Raw genomic sequence first — 25,203 nt, 5'->3', positions numbered from 1 at the left:
TTCCACTCCCAGGACCACACCCCAAAAATAGTATTTCCCATATAAATACTTAATAAATGGGATTAATACTTGCTTCATCCATATATTACACATGCAATTACTTACCAATATCACCTCTGATACGGCCGGGAGTGGTGGCACCCACTTGTAATCCCAGCATTCAGGAGCTGGAGACTGGAGGATCGCAGTTCGTGAACATCCTCAGCTACCTACTTAGTGAGGCCCTTCACAACTCAGTAAGACCCTCTATTCTAGACAGCGGGTCTCCGCCAGACACCGAATCTGCCGGTACATTTATTTACACTTCTCAGCCTCTAGAACTGTGAGAAATACATTTCTGGTTTTTTTTTTGTTTGTTTTTTTGGGTTTTTTTGCAGTCTGTGAATGGATCTCCAGGGGCACTCTACCTCTGAGCTACACCCACTGCCTATTTTTTTATACTTTATTATTTTTTAATTTTTTTGTGGTACTGGGAATGGAACTCAAGGACTTTCTACCTCCAGGCTATATTCACAGACCTATTTTATATTTTATTTGGGAACAGGGTCTCATTAAGTTACTGGTAGCCTCACTAAGCTGCTGAGGCTGGCTCTGAACCTCCGTGATCCTCCTGTCTCAGCCTCCCAAGTACTGGGATTACAAATGTGTACCACCACACCCAGCTTATTTTTTATTTTAAAAGAGGGTCTCACTAAGTTATGGAGGGCCTCACTAAGTAGCTGAGGCTGTCCGCTAACCGTGATCCTGTCTCAGCCTCCTGAATGCTGGGATTACAAGTGTGCGCCACCATGCCTGGCTAAATTTCTGTTGTTTACAGGCTGTAAGTTTATGGTATTTTGTTCCTGCAGCCTGAATGCATTAGGATACCTACTCTTGGGAGGCAGCCCTTGCTCTCAATATTGACCACTAAAAGAAGGAGAGAAGGATATACCACAGATCCTGTGTCAAGCCATACATGCATGGTTTGCAAGAAGTACCTCTCATCACTGGGTGCGGTGGGTGGCACATGCCAGTAATTCCAGCTACTTGGAAAGCTAAGGCAGGAGGATCGCATATTCAAAGCTAGCTTCAGCAACTTGTCAAGACCCTGCCTCAAAAAAAAAAAAAAAAAAAAAAAGAGCTGGGAATATAACTCAGCGGTAGAGTGCTGGGGTTCAATCCCCAGTACCTTGTACCCCCAAAGGGGCCCATATCTGAGGTCTTGTGGAGAACCAGTTACGAGAGGTGCCGTACACCTGAAGTATGAGAAGCAGCCACACGATAGTGGGTTAACTGCTTCTGGAGAAAAGCACGACGCAGGAGCACTTTCAGAAAAAAGTCGGACCCTAAAACTAAACCACGTCATGCAGACCTGAGCACTTACTGGCAACAGAATTAAACCACACGGTCTACCAGTCATAGTTTTAGCTTGGAGGAAGTGTCAAAGCAGATATAAAGTACTAAGAGGCACTCAGAGAGTCGCGCCCACATCATAGTGGTCAACGCAATGAAAACACCTGTGAGTAAAAGAACCTGTTGCTTCATGCTTCATACAGATGTGGCTAAAATGCTGCAGACTCTAGGTGACAAGAAGAAATCCTGAAAGAGCTTCTACGGCATGAACGTTTTTAAAATCAATCTTACCTGATCAAGATTTTTGAAAAGGAGAATATCTTTGCAAGCTTCCTGGAGTCTGCACCTCTGTTCATCAGATTTAGGATGAATTACCTGTCAATCCAAAAAAAGTAAGGGAAATCTGTTAATTCCACTTAAAACTTACCCCTTAAAAACTGATATATTGCTGGGCATGGTGGCACATGCTTGTGATCCCAGTACTTGGGAGGCTGAGACAGGAGGATACGAGGTTTGAGGCCAGTCTCAGCAATGTAGCAAGACTCTCAGCAACTGAGTGAGACCTTGTTTAAAAAAAAAATTGAACCCAGGCATAGTGGCACACGCTTACAATCTCAGCACTTGGGAGGCTGAGACTGGAGGATCACACAGGTTCTAAGCCAGCCTCAGCTACTTAGTGAGGCCCTTTGCAACTCAGTGAGATCCTGTTTCAAAATAAAGAATAAAAAATAGGGCTGGAGGTGTTGCTGGGAGGTAGAATGACCCTGGGTTTCATCTTCAGTACCAAAAAAAAAAAAAAAATTTGAACCAGGTGTGGTGGTGCACACTTGTAATCCCAGCATTTGGGAGGGTGAGACAGGAGGACTGCAGTTCTCAGACAACCTTAGCTACTTAGTGAGACCCTTTTTCAAATAAAGTATAAACCAGGCATGGTGGCGCACACTTGGCCACCACGCCCGGCTAGTACAAAAGTTTTAAAAAACTGAATTTCAGCCGGGTGTGGTGGCGCACGCTTGTAATCCCTACACTTGGGAGGCTCAGACAGGAGGATCGCACAGGTTTGAAGCCAGTCTTAGCTACTTAGTGAGGGTCCTAGCAACTTAGTGAGACCCTGTTTCCAAATAAAATATAAAATAGGTCTGGGAGTATAGCCCGGAGGTAGAAAGTCCCTGTGTTCCATCCCCAGTACCACAAACAAAACAAAACAAAACTGAATTTTAACAAAGTACTCAGTTGGGCATATCTCTAATTTCAGTACTTAGGAGGCTGAGACAAAAGGATTACAGGTTTTAGTGCAATGCACAGTAACTTTGCAGGATTCTGTTAAATAAAATAATAATAACAATAAAGCCGGGTGTGGTGGCACATACTTGTAATCCCAGCATTTGGAAGGTGAGACTGGAGGATCATGGTTCATGGACAGCCTCAGCTGCTTAGTGAGGCCCTTCACAAGTCAGTGAGACCCTGTTTCAAATAATAAAAAGACTAAAAAATAGGGCTGGGGGTGTAGCTCAGAGGCACGATGCCCCTGGGCTCCATCCCCAGTACAGCAACAACAAAAAGAAGCCAGGGATGGTGGCCCATGGCATCCCGGTATTTGGGAGGCTATGACTAAGACAGGACAGTTGTTTCAGGTTTGAGGACAGCCTCAGGTAGTGACTCTGACTTAATGAGACCGTGTTTTAAAAATAGAACTAAGCCGGGCGTGGTGGGCACGCTTGTAATCCCTGCGCTTGGGAGGCTGAGACGGGAGGATCGCACAGGTTCGAAGCCAGCCTCGGCTACTTAATGAGACCCTGTTTCTAAATAAAATATAAAATAGGTCTGGGAGTATAGCCCAGAGGTAGAAAGCCTCTGGGTTCCACCCCCAGTACCAAAAAACAAAACAAACAAACAAAAAAAAACATCTAAAACAGGGATGGGTTAAATCCCAAGTACCAAAAAACAAAAAATCAACAAAACTACAGAAAAAACGAGCAATTGAGCAAATACCGAAAGTCAACCATGGTCCTATCACAACTGCTATTCAAATCTAGAGTATATCAAATCTAGAGTAAATTAAATTTCTGTGTATACATGTAAAAATATATACATTAAAACTATTTGTTTTAGCTGGGCGTGGTGGCGCACGCTTGTAATCCCTGCGCTTGGGAGGTGGAGACAGGAGGATCGCGCAGGTTCGAAGCTAGACTCGCTGGCTTAAGAGACCCTGTTTCCAAATAAAAATATAAAACATGTCTGGAAGTGTAGCCCTGAGGTAGAAGGGTTTCCAGGAACCCCAGTAGCACCAAAAAAAATAAAAATAAAAAAATAATAATAATTTATTTTAAGCCGGGAGTGGTGGTGCATACTTGTAATCACGGCATTCGGGAGACTGAGACTGAAGGACTGCAGTTCGCAGACAGCCTCGGCTACTTAGCCAGGCACTTCGCAACTCAGTGAGACCCTGCTTCAAAATTAAAAGGACCAAAAAAATAGGGCTGGGAGCCGGGTGTGGTGGCGCAGGCTTGTAATCCCAGCATTTGGGAGGCTGAGACCGGAGGATCACAGTTCATGGACAGCCTCAGCTACTGAGTGAGGCCCTCTGCAACTCAGGGGAAACCCGGTTTCAAAATAAAAGAATAAAAAATAGGGCAGGTGCTGTAGCTCGGAGGTAGAATGCCCCTGGTTCCATCCCGAGACCCGAAAAATAAATAAATAAATAAATAAATAGGGCTGGGTGTGTAGCTTGGAGATACAATGCCCCAGATTCCATTCCCAGTACCGCCCCCCACAAAAAATTTTATTTTACAAAATCCTATGTAAAAAGAACTTTATAAACTGGGTGTGGTGGCACACACTTGTAATCCCAGCATTCGGGAGGCTGAGACCGGAGGACTGTTGTTCGCAGACAGCCTCAGCTACTTAGCCAGGCAATTCACAACTCAGTGAAATCCTGTTTCAAAATTAGAAGGACTAGTCAGGCGTGGTGGCCCATACTGTAATCCCCGCGCTTGGGAGGCGGAGACAGGAGGATCTCGCAGGTTCAAAGCCAGCCGTGCTGTCTTAAGAGACCCTGTTTCCAAGTAAAAAAGTATAAAATAGGTCTGGGAGTGTAGCCCGGAGGTAAAAGGGCTTCCAGGAACCCCAGTACCACCAAAAATAAATAAGTAAATAAATAAATAAATAAATGATAAAAAATAGGACAGGGGGTATAGCTCGGAGGTACAGTGCCCCTGGGTTCCATCCCCAGTACTGAGAAGAAAAAAAATTTTATAAAAATCACCTCATAAACCAGGCATGGTGGTGCATGCTTGTAATCCTAGCATTTGGGAGGCTGAGACAAGAGGATGTTCATGGCCAAGCTACTTAGTGAGGCTCTTTGCAACTTAGTGAAACTCTGTTTCAAAATAAAGAATAAAAAATAGGGCTGGGGGTGTTGCTTGGAGGTAGAATACCCCTGGGTTCCATCCCCAGTACCACAAAAAAGCAAACAAACAAACAAACAAAAAGCACCTCATAGCTGGATGTGGTGGTACATGCCTGGAATCCCAATACTTGGGAGGCCGAGACAAGAGGACCACAGGTTTCAGGCCAGCCTCAGCAATTTAGCAAGGCCTCTGCAATTTAGTGAGACCCTGTTTCAAAATAAAAAATAAAATAGGGCACAGCTGTGTAGCTAAGAGGTGGAATGCTCCAGAGGGGGTCAAACTCTACTACCAAAAAGAGTGCATCTTGTTGAAGTAACAAATTGTACTTATTTTGTCACTATTTGGGTATATACATAAGAAAGGAGTCAGAGGGAAAATAATACTTTTAGGTTACACTGCTGTTTCTTTAGTCCTTACCCTTGGATCAGTATCTTCCTCTTCCTCATCAGGGTTATAGGCCTCTGCACAGACTAATTAGGGAGAAAAAAAATAAATTTAACATGTGTGGTTTCAGGAAAAACAGAAAATGAATACAATTTCCCTATTTACTATTTCAAAGTTGTAACAATTTTTTATTTATTTATATTCTGCGGTACTGGGGATTGAACCCAGGGGCATTCTACCTCTGAGCTACCCTCAGCCCTATTTTTTTATTTATTTTGAAACAAGGTCTCACTGAATTGCAAAGGGCCTAAGTAGCTGAGGCTGTCCACAAATTTCAATCCTTCTGTCTCAGCCTCCCAAATGCTGGGATTACAAGCATGGGCCACCACTTCTGTCTTTGTTTATTTTGAAACAGTGTCTCACTAAATTGCAGAGGGCCTCACAAATTACTGAAGCTGGCCTAAGATCCTCTTGTCTCAGCATCTCAAGTACTGGGATTACAAGCGTGTGCCACCATGCACCCAGCTTGTAATGATCTTTTTATAATCATATTTTATTTTTATTTTGAAACAGGGTCTCACTAAATTGCAGAGGACTCAAGTTGCTGAGGCTGGCCATGAACCTGCAATCCCTGTCAAATCCATCCAAGATTGGGATTACAAGTGTGTGTCTCCAGGCCTGGTTGTTTCATTCAATTAACAACTATATTGAGGAAGCCAGGAGTGGTGGTGCACACTTGTAATCCCAGCATTCCCGAAGTTGAAACAGGAGGACTGCAGTTGGCAGCCAGCCTCAGCTACTTAGTGAGACCTTTTGCAACTCAGTGAAACCCTGTTTCAACAGAAAGAATAAAAAATAGGGCTGGGGGTGTAGTTTGGAGGTAGAATTCCCATGCTTTCCAACCCCAGTCCGGGACCAAAAATAAATAAATAAAATACATACATATATATATATATATATATATATATATATATATAGAGAGAGAGAGAGAGAGAGAGAGAGAGAGAGAGAGAGGAGAGAGAGAGCGCGCGAGAGAGAGCGCGCGCGCGTGCGCTGGGCATGGCGGCTCATGCCTGTAATCCCAGTACTTGGATGGCTGAGACAGGAGGATTACAGGTTTAAGGATAGTCTCAGCAAGTAGCAACACTCTCATCAACCTATCACTACCTTGTTTTAAAATAAAGCTAAAATAGAACAGGGGGTATAGTCTGGAAGTAGACTGCCTGTGGTATAATCTTCAGTACCAAAAAAACAAAAACTGTTCTTGCCCTTTGTGTGTGTGTGTGTGTGTGTGGTATGGGATTAATCCCAGGGGCATTCTACCTCTGGCAATCTAGCATTTTTATATTTTTAGATAGGGCCAGGCGTGGTGGCGCACACTTGTAATCCCAGCATTCGGGAGGCTGAGATCAGAAGATCAGGGTTTGCGGATGGCCTCGGCTACTTAGTGAGGCCCTTTGCAACTTAGTGAGACCCTGTTTCAAAATAAAGAATAAAAAACAGGGCTGGGGGTGTAGCTTGGGTTCAATCCCCAGTATTGCAAAACACATACACAGAAAACCAGTCTCAAGCTGGGTGTGGAGGCACATACCTGTAATAAGACTCTCAACCTAGTGGGACTCTGTTTCAAAATAAAAATAATACTGGCCAGGCATGGTGGCACACGCTTGTAATCCCAGCATTCGGGAGGCTGAGACAATAGGATCACAGTTCGCAGACAGCTTCAGCTACTTAGTGAGGCCCTCTGCAACTCAGTGAAACCCTGTTTCCAAATAAAGAATAAAAATAGGGCTGGGGGTATAGCCCGGAGGTAGAATGCTCATATACTTTAGTGTTACTTGCAAATATATAATGAGTTATCTGGTGGATTTTAAGAGGTTTTGAGTTGGTGGTAGTGGTGCACGCCTGTAATCCCAGTACTTGGGAAGCTGTTGTCTGATCGTCCTGTCAGAGGATCGCAGGTTCATGGACAACCTCAGCTACTTAATGAGGCTTTCTGTAATTTAGTGAGACCCTGTTTCAATAATAATAATAATAATAATAATAATAATAATAATAATAATAATAATAATGCCAGGCATGGTGGGGCATGCTTGTAATCCCAGCAGTTGGGAGACTGAAACTGTGGCCAGCCTCAGCTAGCTAGTGAGGCCCTTTGCTATTCAGTGAGACTTGGTTTCAAAATAAAGAATAGCTGGGCGTGGTGGTGCACGCTTGTAATCCCAGCATTCGGGAGGCTGAGACCAGGGGATCACAGTTCACGGACAGCCTCAGCTACTTAGTGAAGTCCTCTGCAACTCAGTGAGACCTGGTTTCAAACTAAAGAATAAAAAATAGGGCAGGGGGTGTAGCTCAGAGGTCGAATGCCCCTGGGTTCCATCCCTGCAAGGAAAAAAAAAAAAGTCTGGGAGTGTAGCCCGAAGGTAGAAGGGTTCCATCCTCTACCACCAAAATAAGAAAGAAAGAGAGAGAAAGATAGATAGATAGATAGGGCTGGGGGTGTAGCTCAGAGGTAGAATGCCTCTGAATTCCGTCCCCAGTAAAAAATAAAAAAATAATAATAATAAAGAAATAGGGCTGAGGGTGTTGGTTGATTCTATCCCCAATACTGGGGGGGGGGGGAGGAATGATCCAGATGCGATCACTGATATTACTCAGAATGCAGCAATAATATAGTTCATTACAGCTGGGGAAAGTTCTAACAAATCCAAATTAAGTCAGGCGTGTGGTGCACACCTGTGAGACACAAGGATCCTAGGTCCGAGCTCCCCACGACCCGCGGCAGCTGTGAGCAGGGCGCTGCGCTGCGCGTCTCCCGGCCGTCTGCGCAGCGCAGCTCTCAGCAGCAGCTCTCCTCCGCACACCGCCTCCTGCTTCAGACCGGTGGCCGGTGCGTGGCGCCTGCAGCTGAGCTGCGGCGTGCCTTCCTTTCCTGCGTTCTGCTTTCCTTTCGCTGGCTCTTCCCACTGCCATCCTTGGCTCTATGAGGCCTTTCACCATACGTTTTTGCTCTTCATTCTCTCGTTCCATCTCTATGTGTTTAATTCTTGCTTACCGTTTTTAGTTTCCTCAGCCTATCCTTTCCTTGGCTACCTATTCAGGAGTCACAAAGGAGACGTTTCTGTGGACGCTCCTGAGCCTTTCAGAGCGACCTTTCTAGTCTTCACTCTTATCCTCTTCATTTGTGGAGTTCATTCATAGGCCTGTATCGGTTTGTTGGGATTTACTTATTATTTGTAAGCAGGGAAGGAACATAAATAGTTCTCTCAATTCATATGTATGATGGTTCGGACTCAGATTCCATCAACTAGGGACAAGGTGATACATCCCCCCTTTATTTCTTTTTGGTGGTGGTACTGTGGATTGAGCTCTGGCGCATTCCACCTTAGAGCGGTATCCCCAGGATCATAGAGGCTGTCCTGAAACCTACGCTCCTCGTGTCTCAACCTCCCAAGTGCTGGGATTACAGTCACGAGACACGATGCCTGGCTTGATACAGGCCCGATTTAATTGCCACAGAAGAGTACCTACCTACCGCAGACGTGGTCTACCTGTATCACAGCTCTCTTCCTTACTGGTTCTCTGAATTAATGCAGTTGCTGAGAAGTGGTCGCTTCCAGCGTGCCTCATACACAGGACTCTCCCTCCCCTCTCTTAACAGTGACCCCTGCAGACCACCCCGCGCTATCGTGCTCTCAATACTTTTCCTGCCAGTAAATCTGGTATCCTTAGACAGAGGACAGTTAGGGAGGACACAGTGAGGAGACAGACACCCTGCACAGTCTAAAGAGTCAAAAAGCGGTTCCCTGCAGACAGAATGCCCAGTAGCTGGCCACTGCGGGTCTTAGGTCACTCAGCCAGGGCAATGATAATGGGATACAGGTAATGACTCACTATCTGTATCCAAGCACTCCTGTTTCCAGAGATAAGGCCAGGTGGCTTGATATTAGTTCTGTCCTCCAGATGAAGGTAGACAGCTATTAAAACATTTCAGGTAACCTGGCCTGGTGGCACATGCCTACATGTAATCCCAGTACATGGGAGGCTGAGACAGGAGAATTTCAGGTTTGAGGTCAGCCCTGGCAACTTGGTGAGGCCCTCCGTAACTAGTGAGAATTGGTTGCAAAAGTAAAAAATATAACAGGGCTGGGGTGTAGCTTGGCAGTAGAATGCCCTTGAGTTCAATCTGTTAGTACAAAACCCAAAAATATCGGGACAAGTCTATTTCTAAGCTTCTTTTTGAAGGACAGTATTTTGTCAACTTGGCTCATTTATATATTTTTAGATATTAATGTAACTAAGGCAGCAAATGTTCATTGTAGTCTTCAAACCTTTAGATATTCCACTATAATTTATTTATTTACTAGGGTGGTACTGGGGCTTGAAGCCAGGGGCATTTATCTCTGAGCTCCCCTAGCTCTACTTTATTCTTTCTTTTTGCAATACTGGGGATGGAACCTAGGGCATTTGACCTCCGAGCTATGCCCCAGCCCTATTTTTTATTCTTTATTTTGAAACAGGGTCTCACTGAGTTGCAGAGGGCCTCGCTAAGTAGTTGATGCTGTCTGCGGACTGTGATCCTCCTGTTTCAGCCTCCCGAATGCTGGGATTACAAGTGTGCGCCACTACGCCCTGCTTTATTCTTTATTTTGAAACAGGGTCTCACAAACTTGCTGAGGCTGACCTGCGATACTCCTGTCTCGGCCTCCCAGATGCTGGGATTACAAGCATGCGCCAGGCATCTTGTCTCAGTGCACAGGCTGCCCAGAAAGGCCCAGGGTTTGTGTGAGCCCATTCCAGCCTTGAGAACCCCACCGTGTGTAAGATGTGAAGGACCTACTGAAAATGACTGTAGCGGCATGACCCCTCTTAAGGAAATTCTGCTGCAGTTCTCCAGCAGATGTCACTAGTCAGTAAGGTGACAAAGTATAAAAGAACATCAGACTGCTTGGCACAATTTTTCCAAATTGTCGCTGGAGCTTCCTTTAACCAGGAATGTTAATCATTAAAATTAACTTGTGAGAGAAAATGCTATCATTTCCACAAAGAATGATCAGATACTGGTCAGAGATCCTGTGCAACCCTGCCAGCTCCCATGAACACTGGACACAGCCTGGTGTATTAGTCAGCTTGGACTGCCAAAGAGAAACGCTGAGATAGGAGGATCACAGGTTCAAGGCTGCCTTAGCAACTTAGTGACACCCTGTTTCAAAATAAAAATTAAAAGGACCGGGGATAGACTGCAGGTAGAATAGTCCTGAATTCAATTCCCAGTAATAAAACACACACACACACACACACACACACACACACACACACACACACACCAAATAGATGCATATATTCAGTACTTAAAATGAAAGCAATGAAAGCATAACAGTATAATGTTGCTAGTTTATCTTTTCAAGAGATGACTTTATTTTTAACTAAGACATTTCCTATCCTAAAATAGCACTTTAGAATTATGTGACAAAAGAGAATACATACCTGACACTCGTCTGTTATATCTGCTCGGAATCGGAACTGCAAAACAAAGAAACTACATTTAGTCATCATTACATCACACGTCCCTGTTCTTACCCTCCCTCTGCAAAGACATTGGGCAACAAAACTAGACATCTTAAAGCCAAGTGGTGGATCAAATCAACCACACTCAACAACAAACAGATGTTCAATAAACATAAAAAGACAATAAGCCGGGCGTGGTGGCACACGCTTGTAATCTCAGCACTCGGGAGGCTGAGACCGGAGGATCACAGTCCGCGGACAGCCTCAGCTACTTAGGGAGGCCCTTTGCAACTCAGTGAGACCCGGTTTCAAAATAAAGAATAAAAAATAGGGCAGGGGTGTAGCTCAGAGGTAGACTGCCCCTGGGTTCCATCCCCAGACCCGAAAATAAATAAATAAATAAAAAGACAATACTGAAAATAAAGCATTTTGAAAAAAGGCTCCTTAGCAAGGCTTGGCGGCGCACGCTTGTAATCCCAGTAGTTGGGAGGCCGAGACAAGATGATCGAAGGTTCAAAGCCAGCCCTGGCTGTTTAGTGAGGCCGTCAGCAACTCAGTGAGACCCTGTTTCCAAATAATAAAATAAAAAGGGCTGGGGAATGTACCTCGGAGGTAGACTACCCCTGGGTTCCATACCCAGTAATACAAAAAAGCGAAAGAAAAGAGGCACCTGATAACTTCAGTGTGCTTGAGGTGATTACACTGGCTCATACCCACGTTCCATCTCATTGAATCACTCCAATGTCTTCCAAATTTACGCATGATATAGGGGTACCAAGCAAAAATTTCTTCTGTAATATATTTAAAGATAATCTGAGCTGGGCGTGGTGGTGCACGCTTGTAATCCCAGGACTTGGGAGGCCGAGACAAGAAGATTGTGCAGGTTCGAAGCCAGCCTCAGCTACTTAGTGAGGCTCTCAGCAACTTAGTGAGACCCTGCTTCCAAGTAAAATATAAAATAGGTCTGGGAGTGTAGCCCGGAGGTAAAAAGATTCTAGGTTCCATCCTAGTAATACACACACACACACACACACACACACACACACACACACACACCATAAATGGATTTGCTGGACAATAGCATCAGGATTCCATTTTTTTTTTTCCAGTACTGGGGATAGAACCCAGGAGCATTCTACCTCCAAGCTACATGCCCAGCCCTATTTTTTACTCTTTATTTTGAAACAGGGTCTCACTGAGCTCCAAAGGTCCTCATTAAGTAGCTGAGGCTGTGATTGAACTGCTATCCTCTTGTCTCAGTCTCCCAAATGCTGAGATTACAAGTGTGCACCACCATGCCTGGCTTACTTTTTATTTTATTTTGAAACAGGGTCTGAGTAGGTTGACGAAAGTCTCAGTACTTGCTGAGGCTATCCTCAAACCAGCAATCCTCCTGTCTCAGCTTACCAAATACTTGGAATACTTCCCAGCATTTGGGAGGCTGAGACAGGAGGACTGCGGTATGCGGACAGCCTCAGCTACTACTTAGTGAGGTCATTTGCAACTCAGTGAGACCCTGTTTCAAAATAAAGAATAAAAATAGGGCTGGAGGCATAGCTCGGAGGTAGAATGCCCCTGGGTTCCATCCTCAGTATTGAAAAAAAAAAAAAAAAGAATAAAGCTGAGCAGAGGTTCAAGTCCAGGCTCAGCAATTTAGCAAGACCTTATATTAAAATAAAATTGGATTGGGGGTATAGCTCAGAGGTAGAATACCATAGGGTTCAAACCTCAGTATCTCAAGAAAGAAAAATAATAACTAAAACATTAGACTTTCTTTTAATCTGCCAATAAAGAGGTTTACATGGATGTATCTCTAAGTATCATTGCTTAAATAAAGCCTTATCTAGGATGCATCCATTTGCCTTGAAAAACCTATTAGACGTGCCACAGGACAACTGATGACAAAGGCCACCACCTCGCCAGCAAGCACGGGAGCACAGCAGAGGCAGGCTGGTTCAGGCTGAGTGCAGCTGGCTTCTGCCACCACTTCTTCCTGGAGCCAGTGTGCAGATGCTATTCAAAACTCTGGAGCAAGCCACAAACACAGCTGGGCTTTGGTTCTGGTGTGTGTTGTGTTTGGTCTGGGTCAAACCCAAGGCTCACACATGCTAGGCAAGTCTTCTCCCACTGACCTCAGCCCAACGGGAGCACACAGCCCAGGCACAACCCACCCACTGGAAACTGACCCAGGAGGATTCTACCTGAGATATACCACTCACCAGGACTTAGTTTTCTTGTTTTTCCTACTGGGGAATGAACCCAGGGGCATTCTACCTCTGTACTACCACCAGCCCTATTCTTTTTGTTTTGAAGCAAATTTTTACTAAACTGCGGAGGCTGGCCTCCAACCTGCAAAACTCCTATCTCAGCTTTCCAAGCACTGGAATTATAAGTGTGTCATCATGCCCAACAGTTACCTTTAGTTACCTTTATTATTAAAAATCCTGCCACCTATACCTTCTCCAAACCTGCCACCTATACCTCTCCCATTACCAAAACAGGATAAACAATCTTCCCTGCGCCCAAAATAGGGATATTGTCACGACTTCTCCATGTGTACCTAATAATCCCTTCCTTTTTTTTTTTTTTTTTTTTTGCAGTACTGGGGATGGCATTCCACATCTGAGCTACATCTCCAGCCCTCTTTTTTATTCTTTATTTGAAACAGGGTCTCACTGAGTTGCAAAGGGCCTCACAAAATAGCTGAGGCTGGCCTTGAACCCGTATCCTCCTGTCTCTGCCTCCCACCTTCCTTACCTTTTTGCCAGGCCATTCCTGTATCTGCTCCCTGGGATCCTACACTTTGGTGAATGGAAACCCTCTGTTCACATTGTAACTGGTTCTTTGTCTAGAGAACAGATAGTGAACTCCTGGAGGACAGGCATTTCATCAGACTAAACTAATCTCTAAAGCTCAGCACCTAGTGTGTGGCTGACTTCAAGTTTACTGAGTGCAATATAAAATGTCCTTTCGAGCCTTCAGCCTGGAGGTAGCATCTCAACAGCAGCATAATATAGAGTCAAAGCCATGGTCAACTGGGTGCAGTGGCATACACCTGGAATTCCAGCTCCTAAGGAGACTAAGGCAGGCAGGTAACAAGTTAGAGACCAGACTCAAAAAATAAAAATGGTTGAAAATGTAATTCAGTGGTAAAGCATCTCTGGTACAACAAGGCTGAGGGTGTAGCTTGGCGGCAGAATATCTGTGGGCTCAATCTCCAGCACCTTCCCACACTAAATAATAACAATAATGATGATGATGATGGAGCTGGGCATGGTCGCACACATATGATTCTGGTACTTGAGAAGCTGAGATGAGGACTGCAGTAAGGTCCTCAGCAACTGAGCAAGACCCTCACTCAAAGAAAAAAAATAAGCCAGGCGTGGTGCCACACACTAGTAATCGCAGCATTTGAGAGGCTGAGACAGAAGGATCACAGGTCAGAAGTTAGCCTCAGCAACTTAGTGAGGCTCTCAGCAACTTAGCAAGACCTTCTCTCAAAAATAAAAAATGAGCTGGGTGTGGGGTGTAGCTTGGAGGCACAATGTCCCTGGGTTCCATCCCCAATACCACTAAACAAACAAACAAACAAACAAAGCATCGTGGTACATGCCTATAATCCTAGTACTTGGGAAACTGAGACGCTGAGATTGCAGGTTCAAGGACAGCCTCAGCAATTAGTGAAACTAATCAAACTAATGAGACCATTTCAAAATGAAATAGTGTTGTGGGTTTGGCTTGGAGGTAGGATGTCCCTGAGTTCAATCCCCAGCACTACTAAATTAATTAATTAATTAATTAATAAGGCCAGGCATGGTGGTGCACACTTGTAATCCCAGTATTTGGGAGGCTGAGACAGGAGGATAACAGGTTCACGGCCAGCCTCAGCAATTTAGTGAGACCCCGTTTCAAAATTTAAAAATTAAGCCAGGAGCGGTGGTGCACACTTGTAATCTCAATATTTGGGACACGGAAACAGGAGAATCACAGGTTCTCGGCCAGTTTCAGCAACTTGTTAGGTCCTCCGCAACTGAGACTTTTTTTTTTGCGGTACTGGGGATTGAACTCAGGGGTATTCTACCTCTGAACTAAACCCTCAGTCTTAATTTTTGTTCTTTATTTTGAAACAAGGCCTCACTACATATCTGAAGCTGTCCGCGAACCCGCGATCCTCCTGTTTCAGTCTCCCAAGTACTGGGATTACAAGAGTGTGCCACCACACCCAGCTAGGGAGACTTTCAAAATAAAGAATAAAATTGGGCTAACAGTGTGGCAGTGAGGTAGACTATCCTACATTCAATTCCTAGCACCGTAAAATTAATTTTTAAATTTTTTTTATTTTTTGTAGTACTAGGTGTGGAACCCAGGGGCTTTTCTATCTCTGGGCTATACGCCCAAGCCTATGTTATACTTTATTTGGAAACAGGGTCCCCACTAAGTTGCTGAGAGCCTCAGTAAGTAGCTGAGCCTAGTTTTGAACCTGTGCGATCCTCCTGTCTCAGCCTCCAAAGCGCGGGGATTATACGCATGCCACCACGCCCGGCTCAAAATAGAAACTCCTAAGTATTATGACAGTTAGCATTTAACCAATCATGATGAGAGAGAAAAGATAGAGAGAAAAAAATACTTCCTATTTTATTTGGTACTGGAGGTTGAACCCAGAGGAACTCTACCTTGGAACTACATCCCCAGCTCTATTATTTTTTAATTTTGGAACAGGGTCTAAGTTGCTGAGAAACCTCACTAAGTTGCTCAGGTTGTTCTTGAATCTGCAATCCTCCTGTCTCAGCCTCCTAAGTCCTGGGATTCTAGCATATGTCATCTCGCCTAGCAACACTCATTTTAAAAAGCATATGAAAACGAGCCGGGCGTGGTGGGCACGCTTATAATCCCCGCGCTTGGGAGGCTGAGACAGGAGGATCGCACGGGTTCAAAGCCAGCCTCAGCTACTTAGTGAGGCCCTGTTTCCAAATAAAATTAAAAAAAAAAAAAATGTCTGGGAGTATAGCCTGGAGGCAGAAAGCCTCTGGATTCCACCCCCAGTACCACCAAAAAAAAAAAAAGAAAAGCATATGAAAACGACGCCGGCATAATAACCAGGCAAAATCCGCATGCTCTTTGCAGCACAAGAGCTGACGTCCCAATTGAGAAGTGACAGACTCAGTCAAAAAGGAAAAGTCAAGCCAGGTGTGGTGGCGAATACTTGTAAGAGTGGCTAAAACAGGAGGTCGCAGGTTCAAAGCCAGCCTCAGCAATTTAGTGAGGCTCTCAGCAACTAGTGAGACCCTGTCCAAATAAGAAATAAAATCAGCCTGGGGATATAGTCTGGAGATAGAGTACCAAAAAAAAAAAAAAAAAAGCCTCCTACATGAGAAATCACCGGACTGTTCAGAAGTATCAGCTTAGAGTAGGTATGTTACTAAGAAGCGGGAAGATTCTTACTCCTCCAAGCAGTTCAGTGCTGCAATTTTGGAGAGGGAAGAAGTGGTCTTCCATTCCCAGATATACTAATTAATGAGCCACAAAAACTGACACGCACCAGGCAGCACCCACACACACGGCTCTCAGCTACCCTGGCCCTGAGGAAGGTGTGCAGGGCAGTCAGGTGCCTCCACTCCTCCACACAGCCACACGGGCAGGACTTCCACCCATAGCCAGAGCATCCTCGCTAGCAAAATTCAGCCTACTGAGAAAATCGAGCCGGGCATAGTGGCACAACCTGGAATCCAGTATCTGGGGAGGCTGAGAGAGGAGGACTACAGGTTCAAGGACAGACTTGGCAATTTAGCTAGACCTTGGCAACACAGTGAGAACATGTTTCAAAAACAAAAAAAAAATAGCTGGGCATGGTGGTACACTCTTGTAATCCAAGTACTTGAGAGGCTAAGACAGGAGGATCACGGATTCATGGCCAGCCTCAGCTACTTAGTGAGGCCCTCCACAACTTAGCAAGATCCTGTTTCAAAACAAAGAATAAAAAATAGAAGCCAGGCGTGGTGGCACACACTTGTAATCCCAGCATTTAGGAGGCTGAGACAGGAGGATCATACTTTGCAGACAGCCTCAGCTACTTACTGAGGACTTCGGCAACTTAGTGAGACCTGTTTCAAAATAAAAGAATAACAAATAGGGCTGGGGGTGGAGATCAGAGGTAGAATGCCCCTGGGTTTAATATGCAGTACCACACACACAAAATTACACACACACACACACACACACAGAGAAAGGGGGGAACGAGAAAGCATGTGCGTGCGTGGGCGGGGGTAATGGATCAGAAGTAGAATGCCCCTGGGCTCAATACCAGTATTGCCAAAAAAAGTGGGGGACAATTGGGGTATAGCTTGGAGGTTTCACCCTCAATACTACAATAAAACAAAACAAGAGCAGGGTAGAAAAGTCCCTGGGTTCCACTCCCAGCACCACAGGAGAAAAAAAAAAGGAAACAAACATTATGGCAGCTTCCTAGTATAAATCATAGTATATTATTATATGATTCCACTTCTATTTCACGGAGAACAGGCAAACTCATAAATACAGAAAGAAGCTGGGCACAATGGTGCATACCGTACAGTAATCCCAGTACTTGGGAGGCTGAGAAAGGAGGAAGGCAGGTTTGTGTCTAGCCTCAGTGACTTAGTGAGAGCCTTTTTCAAAATAAAGAATAAAAAGGGTCGGGAGTGTTTCTCAGAGGTCGAATATATGAATCAATTTCCAGTATCATAAACAATAATAATAAGTAAATAAATAATAAAAATAAAATAGGGCTGGTGTTGTAGCCTGAATAGAACATGTCTGGCTTCAATTTCCAGTCCTGCAAAACACGTCTGAGAATGAGATGAACCGGAGTGAACACCAGCTAACATGTTGCTTCTTATGGGGTGGCGGCTGAGGATCAAACGGCCTCACACAGGCCACACCTGGCCTCAGGCTTCTTTTGGGGATGATGAAATGTTCTAAAACTGATTGTCAATGATTGTAGTGAGGGCTGCACATAGCATGTGAATATATTAGAAGCCAATGAATTATACTTTGGGGGTTTTTTTGGCAATAGGATTTAATCTAGGGGCACTCTACCTCTGAGCTACATCCCCAGCCCTTTTTTTTTTTTTTTTTTTTACTGGGGATGGAACCCAGAGGCATTCTACCTCGAGGCTAAACCCCCAGCCCTATTTTTAAAATTTATTTATTTATTTATTTATTTGAGGTATCAGGGATAGAACACAGGGGCATTCAACATCTGAGCTACACCCCTTGCCCTATTTTTTATTCTTTATTTTTGAAACAGGGTCTCAGTAAGTTGTGGAGGGCCTCACTAAGTAGCTGAGGCTGTCCACCAACCACAATCTTCCAGTCTCAGCCTCCCAAAAGCTGGGATTACAAGCATGCGCCACCACGCCTGGCCAGCCCTATTTTATTTTGCGGGTCTAGAGATGGAACCCAGGGGCATTCAACCTCTGAGCCAAACCCCCTGCCCTATTTTTTATTCTTTAGTTTTGAAACAGGGTCTCACTAAATTGTAGAGGGCTTCACTAAGTAGCTGAGGCTGTCCGTGAACCACAATCCTCCAGTCTCAGCCTCCCAAATGCTGGAATTACAAGCATGCACCACCGCGCCCAGCTCCTATTTTATATTTTATTTGGAAACAGGGTCTCCCTAAGTTGCTGAGAGCCTCACTAAGTAGCTGAGACTGAGCCGGGCGTGGTGGTGCAGGCTTGAAATCCCAGCATTTGAGAGGCTGAGACCAGAGGATCGCGGTTCACGGACAGCCTCAGCTATCTAGTGAGGCCCTCTGCAACTCAGTGAGACCCGGTTTCAAAATAAAGAATAAAATATAGGGCAGAGGGTGTAGCTCAGAGGTCGAATGCCCCAGGGTTCCACCCCCAGACCCGCAAAAAAAAAAAAAAAAAAAAAAAAAAAAAAAAAGTAGCTGAGACTGGCTTCGAACCTGTGCTATCCTCCTGTCTCAGCCTCCCAAGTGTGGGGATTACAAGTGTGTGCCACCAAGCCCGGCTCCTTTTTTTGACGGTCATAAGGATGGAACCCAGGGTTTTTTTCTACCTCTGGGCTACACTCCCAGACATATTTTATATTTTATTTGAAAACAGGGTCTCACTAAGTTGCTGAGAGCCTAAGTAGGTGAGACTGACTTTGAACCTGTGCAATCCTCCCAAGTACTGGGATTACAAACGTGTGCCACCAAGGCTGGCTCCCCAGCCCTCTTTTTTATTTATTTTTTATTTTTTGCTGGTACTGGGGATGGAACCCAGCGGCCTTCTACCTCCAGGCTACACTCCCAGACCTATTTTATATTTTTAATTTGAAAACAGGGTCTCTTAAACCAGAGGAGGCTGGCTTCGAACCTGCATGATCCTCCCAGCCCTCTTTTTAAAATTCTTTATTTTATTTCAATTTTGGACACTGAGATTTGAATTTAGGGGTATTCTACCTCCAGCCTGGTTTTATTTTTATTCTGAAAGAGTCTCACTAGATTGATGAGAGTCTCACTATTTGCTAAGTCTGCCTTTGAACCTGTGATCCTCCTGTCTCAGCATCCCAGGTACTGGGATTACCGGCCTGTGCCACAATGCCTGGCTCATTTTTTTATATTTGGACAGTCTTTTATTGGGGCAGGGGGGGTGTAGTTCAGTGGCAGAGCACTTCCTAACAAATAGAGACCTTGGTTTAATCTCCAGCATAAAAAATAAAAATAAAAAAGATGACAATGAACACAATACAAAATTTGTAAAGTATCTGGAACTAATTTTTAAAATACTAGTCTTGTGTAAATAAAAATTGGTACAAAGCCAGGAGGGGTGACACTCTGGTACCGAGAGAAAAAAAGAAAAAAAGATACAAGGTAGGTTATAGCTTTGTGATTTGTTCTTTGTTTTGTTTTGTTTTCAGTGGTACTGGGGATTGAACCCAGGTACATTCTACCTTAAAGTTACACTTCCAGCCCTATTTTATTGTTTATATTGAAGCAGAGTCTTGTTAGGTTGCTGAAAAGTCTAAGTTGCTGAGGTTAGTGTCAAACCTACAATCCTGTGTCTCAGCCTCCCAAGTACTGGTTCCTAGGCATTTGCCAACCCCTCACCAAGCTTGGTGGTTAAGAGATAATAATCAAATTTAAAGTCAGTCCAGAAATAAAGCTTTTTTTTTTGGTACTATGAACTGAACCTAGAGGCATTCTACTTCCAAGCTATGCCCCCAGTCCAATTTTTTGCTTATTTGGAAACAGGGTCTCACTAGGTTTCCGAGAGCCTCGCCTATGTTGTTGAGGCTGGCTTTGAACCTGAAATCCTCCTGTCTCAGCCTCCCAAGTACTGGGATTACAAGTGTACACCACTATGCCATTTCAGAAATAAAGCCTTTTTTTCTTGGCAGTACTGGGAATAAAACCCAAGGGAATTCTACTTTCGCACTACACCCCCAGCTCTATTTTTCATTCTTTATTCTAAAACAAGGTCTGAGTTGCAAATGGCCTCACTAAATAGTTGAGGATGGCTGTAAACTGTGATCCTACTGTCTCAGCCTCCTGAATGCTGGGATTACAAGCGTGTGTCACCACACCTGGCATGAAATAAAGCTTTTTTTCTTCTTTGGTACTGGAGATGGAACCCAGGGGCATTCTACCTCCGAGCTACACCCCCCAACCCTATTTTTTATTCTTTATTTTGAAAGAGGGTCTCCCAAGTTACAAAGGGCCTCACTAAGTAGCTGAGGTTGTCAGCAAACCGCAATCCTCCAGTCTCAGCCTCCCAAATGTGAATGCTGGGATTACAAGTGTGCGCCACCACACTCGGCTGAAATAAAGCTTTTTTTTTTTTTTTTGAAACAGGGTCTCCCAAGCCAGTGCGGCTGGTCTCGAACCTGCGAGATCCTCCTGTCTTTGCCTCCCAAGCGTGGGGATTACAAGCATGCGCCACCACGCCCCGCTGAAATAAAGCTTTTAAAAATACATTATGGCCGGGTGTGGTGGCGCACGCTTATAATCTCCGCGCTTGGGAGGATGAGACAGGAGGATCACACAGTTTTGAAGCCAGCATAAGCTACTTAGTGAGGCTCTCATCAATTTAGTGAGACCCTGTTTCCAAATAAAATATAAAATAGGTCTGGGAGTATAACCTGGAGGTAGAAAAGCCCCTGGGTTCCACCTCCAGTACCACCAAAAAAAAAAAAAAAAAATTATGGCCAGGTGTGGTGGCGATTGCTTGTAATCCTAGCCTTTGGGTGTAGACAGCCCTTCACAACTCAGTGAGATCCTGTTTCAAAAAATAAAAAGACTAGCCGGGTGTGATGGTGCATGCTTGTAATCCCTGAGCTTGGGAGGCTGAGACAGGATTGCGCAGGTTCGAAGCCAGCCTCAGCTGGCTTAAGAGACCTGTTTCCAAATAAAATAGGTCTGGGAGTGTAGCCCGGAGGTAGAAGGCCCCTGGGTTCCATTCCCAGCACCACACACACACACACACACACACACACACACACACACACACACACTTATCCCTGGGAGATTGTTGGCTCTAGCCTCAACTTTATGTGTATGTGTGTGTGGGGGGAGACACAGAGGATTGAAGCCAGGTCCATTCTACCTCTGAACTCCACCTCAGCCCAATATTATTCTTTATCTTGAAACAGGTCTAAGTTGTTGAGGGCCTCACAAGTTGCTGAGGCTGGCAGTGAACCTGCAATTCTCCTGTTTCAACCTCCCAAATACTAGGATTATCCTCATATTAATAAGAAAATTGAAATCAAACAGGCTTGAAAACTTGTCTGTGACCACAAAGCCAACCTGTGGCAGAGATTTGAAAAATAATTTTGTGTATTATCACATATTGAGCTCGGGGTGTTCTACCTCTAAGCTACATCCCAGCCCTATATTTATTTATTTACTTATTTATCATTGTGGTACTGGGGATTTAACCCAGGGACATTCCACCTTCAAGCCATACCCTCCCAGCTGTTTTATTTTTTGTTTTTGAAATAGGGTTTTGCAGCCAGGCATGGTGATACACAATTGTGATTCCAGTACTTGGGAGGCTGAGACAAGAGGATTACAGGGTCATGGCCAACCTTAGCAACTTAAGTGAGGTCCTTTGCAACTTAGTGAAACCCCATTTTAAAACAAAAGAATAAAATAGGGCTGGAGGTGTAGTTCAGGGGCAAAGTACCACACAAACACATACAAAAACAGGATCTTGCTAGTGTTGAGAGACTTGCTGCTGAAGCTGTCTTGGAACCTGAGAGCCTCCTGTCTCAGCCTCCCAAGTACTGGAATTACAGGTGTGCACCACCATGCTTGACTCTATTATTTTTTTTTTTTGGCAGTACTGGGGATGAAACCTAGGGACATCCTACCTCCAAGCTACACCCTCAGCCCTAATTTTTAGTCTTTATTTTGAAACAGGGTCTCACTGAGTTGCAAAGGGTCTCACTAAATAGCAAAGGCTGTCCGCGAACCCCAATCCTATTTTATTTTTTACTTTGAAGCAGAGTCTCAATAAATTACTGAGGCTGACCTAGAACCTGTGATCCTCCTTTCTGTCTCTCAAGTACTGAGATTACAGGCATGTGTCATCACACGCAAAGGGAAATTATTGTGATTTCCCTAAATCCCCAAATTTAACAGTCAAGAAAAACACAGAATAGCAATTTCTACTCCTTTAACATGTATGGACTTAGGGACACTATGCAGCACATTGAAATTTACAAAGTCCCACAGAGATGACCATTAACAGCTGGGTGTGGTGGCGCATACTTGTAATCCCAATACTTGGGAGGCCGAGACAGAGGGATCACAGGTTCAAAACCAGCCTCAGAAACTTAGGCCTTGAGGCCGGGCGTGGTGGCCCACGCGCTTGGCTTGTAATCTCCACGCTTGGGAGGCTGAGACAGGAGGATCGCACAGGTTCAAAGCCAGCCTCAGCTACTTAGTGAGGCTTTCAGCAACTTAGTGAGACCCTGTTCCCAAATAAAATATAAAAAAGGTCTGGGAGTATAGCCCGGAGGTAGAAAGCCTCTGGGTTCCACCCCCAGTACCACCAAAAACAACAACAACAAAACAACAAAAACAAAAAACCCCCACAAACTTTGGCCTTGATTCCAAATAAAAATAAAAAAGGTCTGGGGTGTATCTCAGAGGTAAAATGTCCCTGGGCTCAATTTCCAGAGGTAAGGGGGGTAAGAGGATGACATTAGTTCTTTCCTGCAACACACTAAACATTTTCTGTGTGTGTACGAGCGCGCATGTGTGCTCTGGGGATGGAACGCAGGGGCATTCGACCTCCTAGCTACACCCCCACCCTATTTTTCATTCTTTATTTTGAAACAGGGTCTCACTAAGTTACCGAGTACCTAAGTAGCTGAGGCTGTCAGTGAACCGCCATCCTCCGGTCTCAGCCTCCAAATGCTGGGATTACAAGGATGTGCCACCACGCCCGGGTGAACATGGTAGTTTTGCTCACTCACCAAATATCATTCAATTGTTTTAACCAAATTTAAAAACGTGTTTTAGTCAAGTGTGATAACGTACACTGTAATCCAGTACTTGGGTGTCTGAGGCAGTAGGATAATAGGTTCCAAACAGCCTAACAACTTAGTGACACTCAGCAACCTAGGGAGTCCCTTTTCAAGAAAAAAAAAAATAATAATAATAAGAGGGTCTGGGGGTATAGCTCAATGGTAGAATGTCCCTGGGTTCAATCCCCAGTAGTTACATACCTACACACGCATACTCTAAGGAAGGCATATTCTGCAGGTCGTGGCGATACACGCTTGTAATCCCGGCATTTGCGAGGCCGAGGCCTGGAGGATCGCGGTTCGTGGACAGCCTCAGCTACTCAGTGAGACCCTGTGTCTACAAAGTGGGGCTGGGGTGTAGCTCGGAGGTCGAATGCCCCTGGGTTCCATCCCCAGACCCGGAGGGGGGAGAGCATATTCAAGTAAGCAGGGGAGAAATGGGTGAAACCTTTGTGTCAAATAACTGACAACTGTTGAATGCGGACGACAGCACAAAAGGGCTCCTCTCTTTCCTCTTTCGTCTGTGCCTGAAGTTTTCCACAAGAACTTTTCCCCAAGCGCCATTACTTTCCAGGTGTCCGCCCGGCGGCGAGGCGGGGGTCGCTGCGCGCCAGCTCTCGCCCGGGGCCGCGGGCGGGTCCGCGGAGCGCCCACCTCGCCGGCCCGCCGCGCCCGCCCCTCCCCGCTCAGCCCGCCGCGCCCGCCGCCTACTTTCCAGCTCCGCCTCCTCCTCGGAGTCGCCGTCGCCGTCGCCGTCGGCGGCCGGGGCCGGGCCCGGCTCGTGCAAGCCCGCGGCGGGCGCGGCGGGCGCGGCGGGCGGGCAGGCGGCCTCGGCGCGGGCCTCGCGCAGGCGGGTGAAGTAGTCCACCGCGAACTCCACCAGGTCGGGCGGCTGCTGCCGCAGCACCTCCACCGTGTAGCCCTGCAGCAGCTCCGTGAGCCCGGCCGGGATCTGGATGTGGCTCATGCCGGCGGCGGCCCGGGCCCCGCGCTCGCTCACGCCGGCCTCTCGCTCCGCGCCAGGCGTCCCCCCGGGCGGCGGCCTGCGGTTCCGGCCGCGCACACCTACGCCGCACGGCCCGCCGCCGCCGCCGCCGCTGTCACCCGCCGCCGCCGCGGGGACCCACGGGCAGGCGCGCCGGCCGGGCGGGGCTGCGCCGGGTTGTGACGCACGCGGCCGCGGCGTGCGCGCGCCCGCGCGCCCAGCGCCGGCTCCGTGCGCGCGCCCAGCGCCGGCCGCGCCCCCTCCGCCGCCCGGCGGAGTTCCGGTGGGCTCGCCTGCCGGCTCCCCGCGGGAACCCGGGGAACTGAGCCACGAGCGGGCCGCCCGCCAGGCAGGCCGCTTGGGGCCTCTCACCTGGTCAGGAAGAACTTCCACAAATTCATTTACTTGTTCCAGTGCTAGAGACTGAACCCGGGAGCATTCTGCCGGGGAGCTACACTGCAACCCTTATTTTAAAGGGGTTCTTTTTTTTGTCTTTTTTGGACTGGGGATCGAACCCAGGGCAGTGCACTTGCCAGGCAAGCGCTTTGCCACTGAGCTACACCCCAGCCCTGCAACCCTTATTTTATTTTTTGCTTTGTTTCCTTTTTGCGGTACTAGGTTTTTTTGTGTGTGTGTGGGACTGGGGGCGGAACCCAGAGGCTTTCTACCTCCGGGCTACACTCCCAGACCTATTTTCTATTTTATTTGGAAGCAGGGTCTCACTAAGTTGCTGAGAGCCTCACTAAGTAGCTGAGGCTGGCTTCGAACCTGTGTGATCCTCCTGTCTCAGTCTCCCAAGCGCGGGGATTACAAGCGTGCGCCACCACGCCCGGCTAGTAGTAGGGTTTGAACGCAGAGACATTCTACCTCTGAGCTACACCCCAGCCCTATTTTATTATATTATTATTATTTTATTTTGAAACAGGTCCTCACAAGTTGCTGAGTCTGGCTGCTGTGATCCTCCTATCTCAGCCGTCCAAGGTGTGCACTACCATGCCCCGCGTTTATTCTTTCAAAACATGCTGAGCCTTTTAATGGGAAAGAGACACAGCTGCAGAAACAAATGAT

At 46.0% G+C, this 25,203-nt stretch overlaps 1 protein-coding gene across 3 annotated transcripts in view; it reads right to left on the bottom strand.

Moving 5' to 3' along the window:
• The window catches only part of PRKAR2A (protein kinase cAMP-dependent type II regulatory subunit alpha), a gene marked incomplete at both ends in the record, with an annotated part of 40,167 nt that extends 16,050 nt beyond the window's left edge, over nucleotides 1-24,117 (bottom strand). For 2 of the 3 annotated variants that reach the window (XM_080696419.1, XM_080696420.1), the window contains 4 exons: nucleotides 1,624-1,707; nucleotides 5,160-5,212; nucleotides 10,614-10,649; nucleotides 23,862-24,117. In XM_080696419.1, coding sequence (XP_080552545.1) covers nucleotides 1,624-1,707; nucleotides 5,160-5,212; nucleotides 10,614-10,649; nucleotides 23,862-24,117 — 429 coding nt within the window. The remainder of the gene's footprint in view (nucleotides 1-1,623; nucleotides 1,708-5,159; nucleotides 5,213-10,613; nucleotides 10,650-23,861) is intronic. The other variant, XM_080696421.1, reaches the window with a different exon arrangement.
• Nucleotides 24,118-25,203: the final 1,086 nt, after the last annotated feature.

The sequence above is a fragment of the Muscardinus avellanarius genome (genome assembly GCF_963383645.1).
Source record: "Muscardinus avellanarius genome assembly, chromosome: 5".
NCBI classification, from domain to species: Eukaryota; Metazoa; Chordata; class Mammalia; order Rodentia; family Gliridae; genus Muscardinus; species Muscardinus avellanarius.
This window is presented reverse-complemented; position numbering and strand designations above follow the sequence as displayed.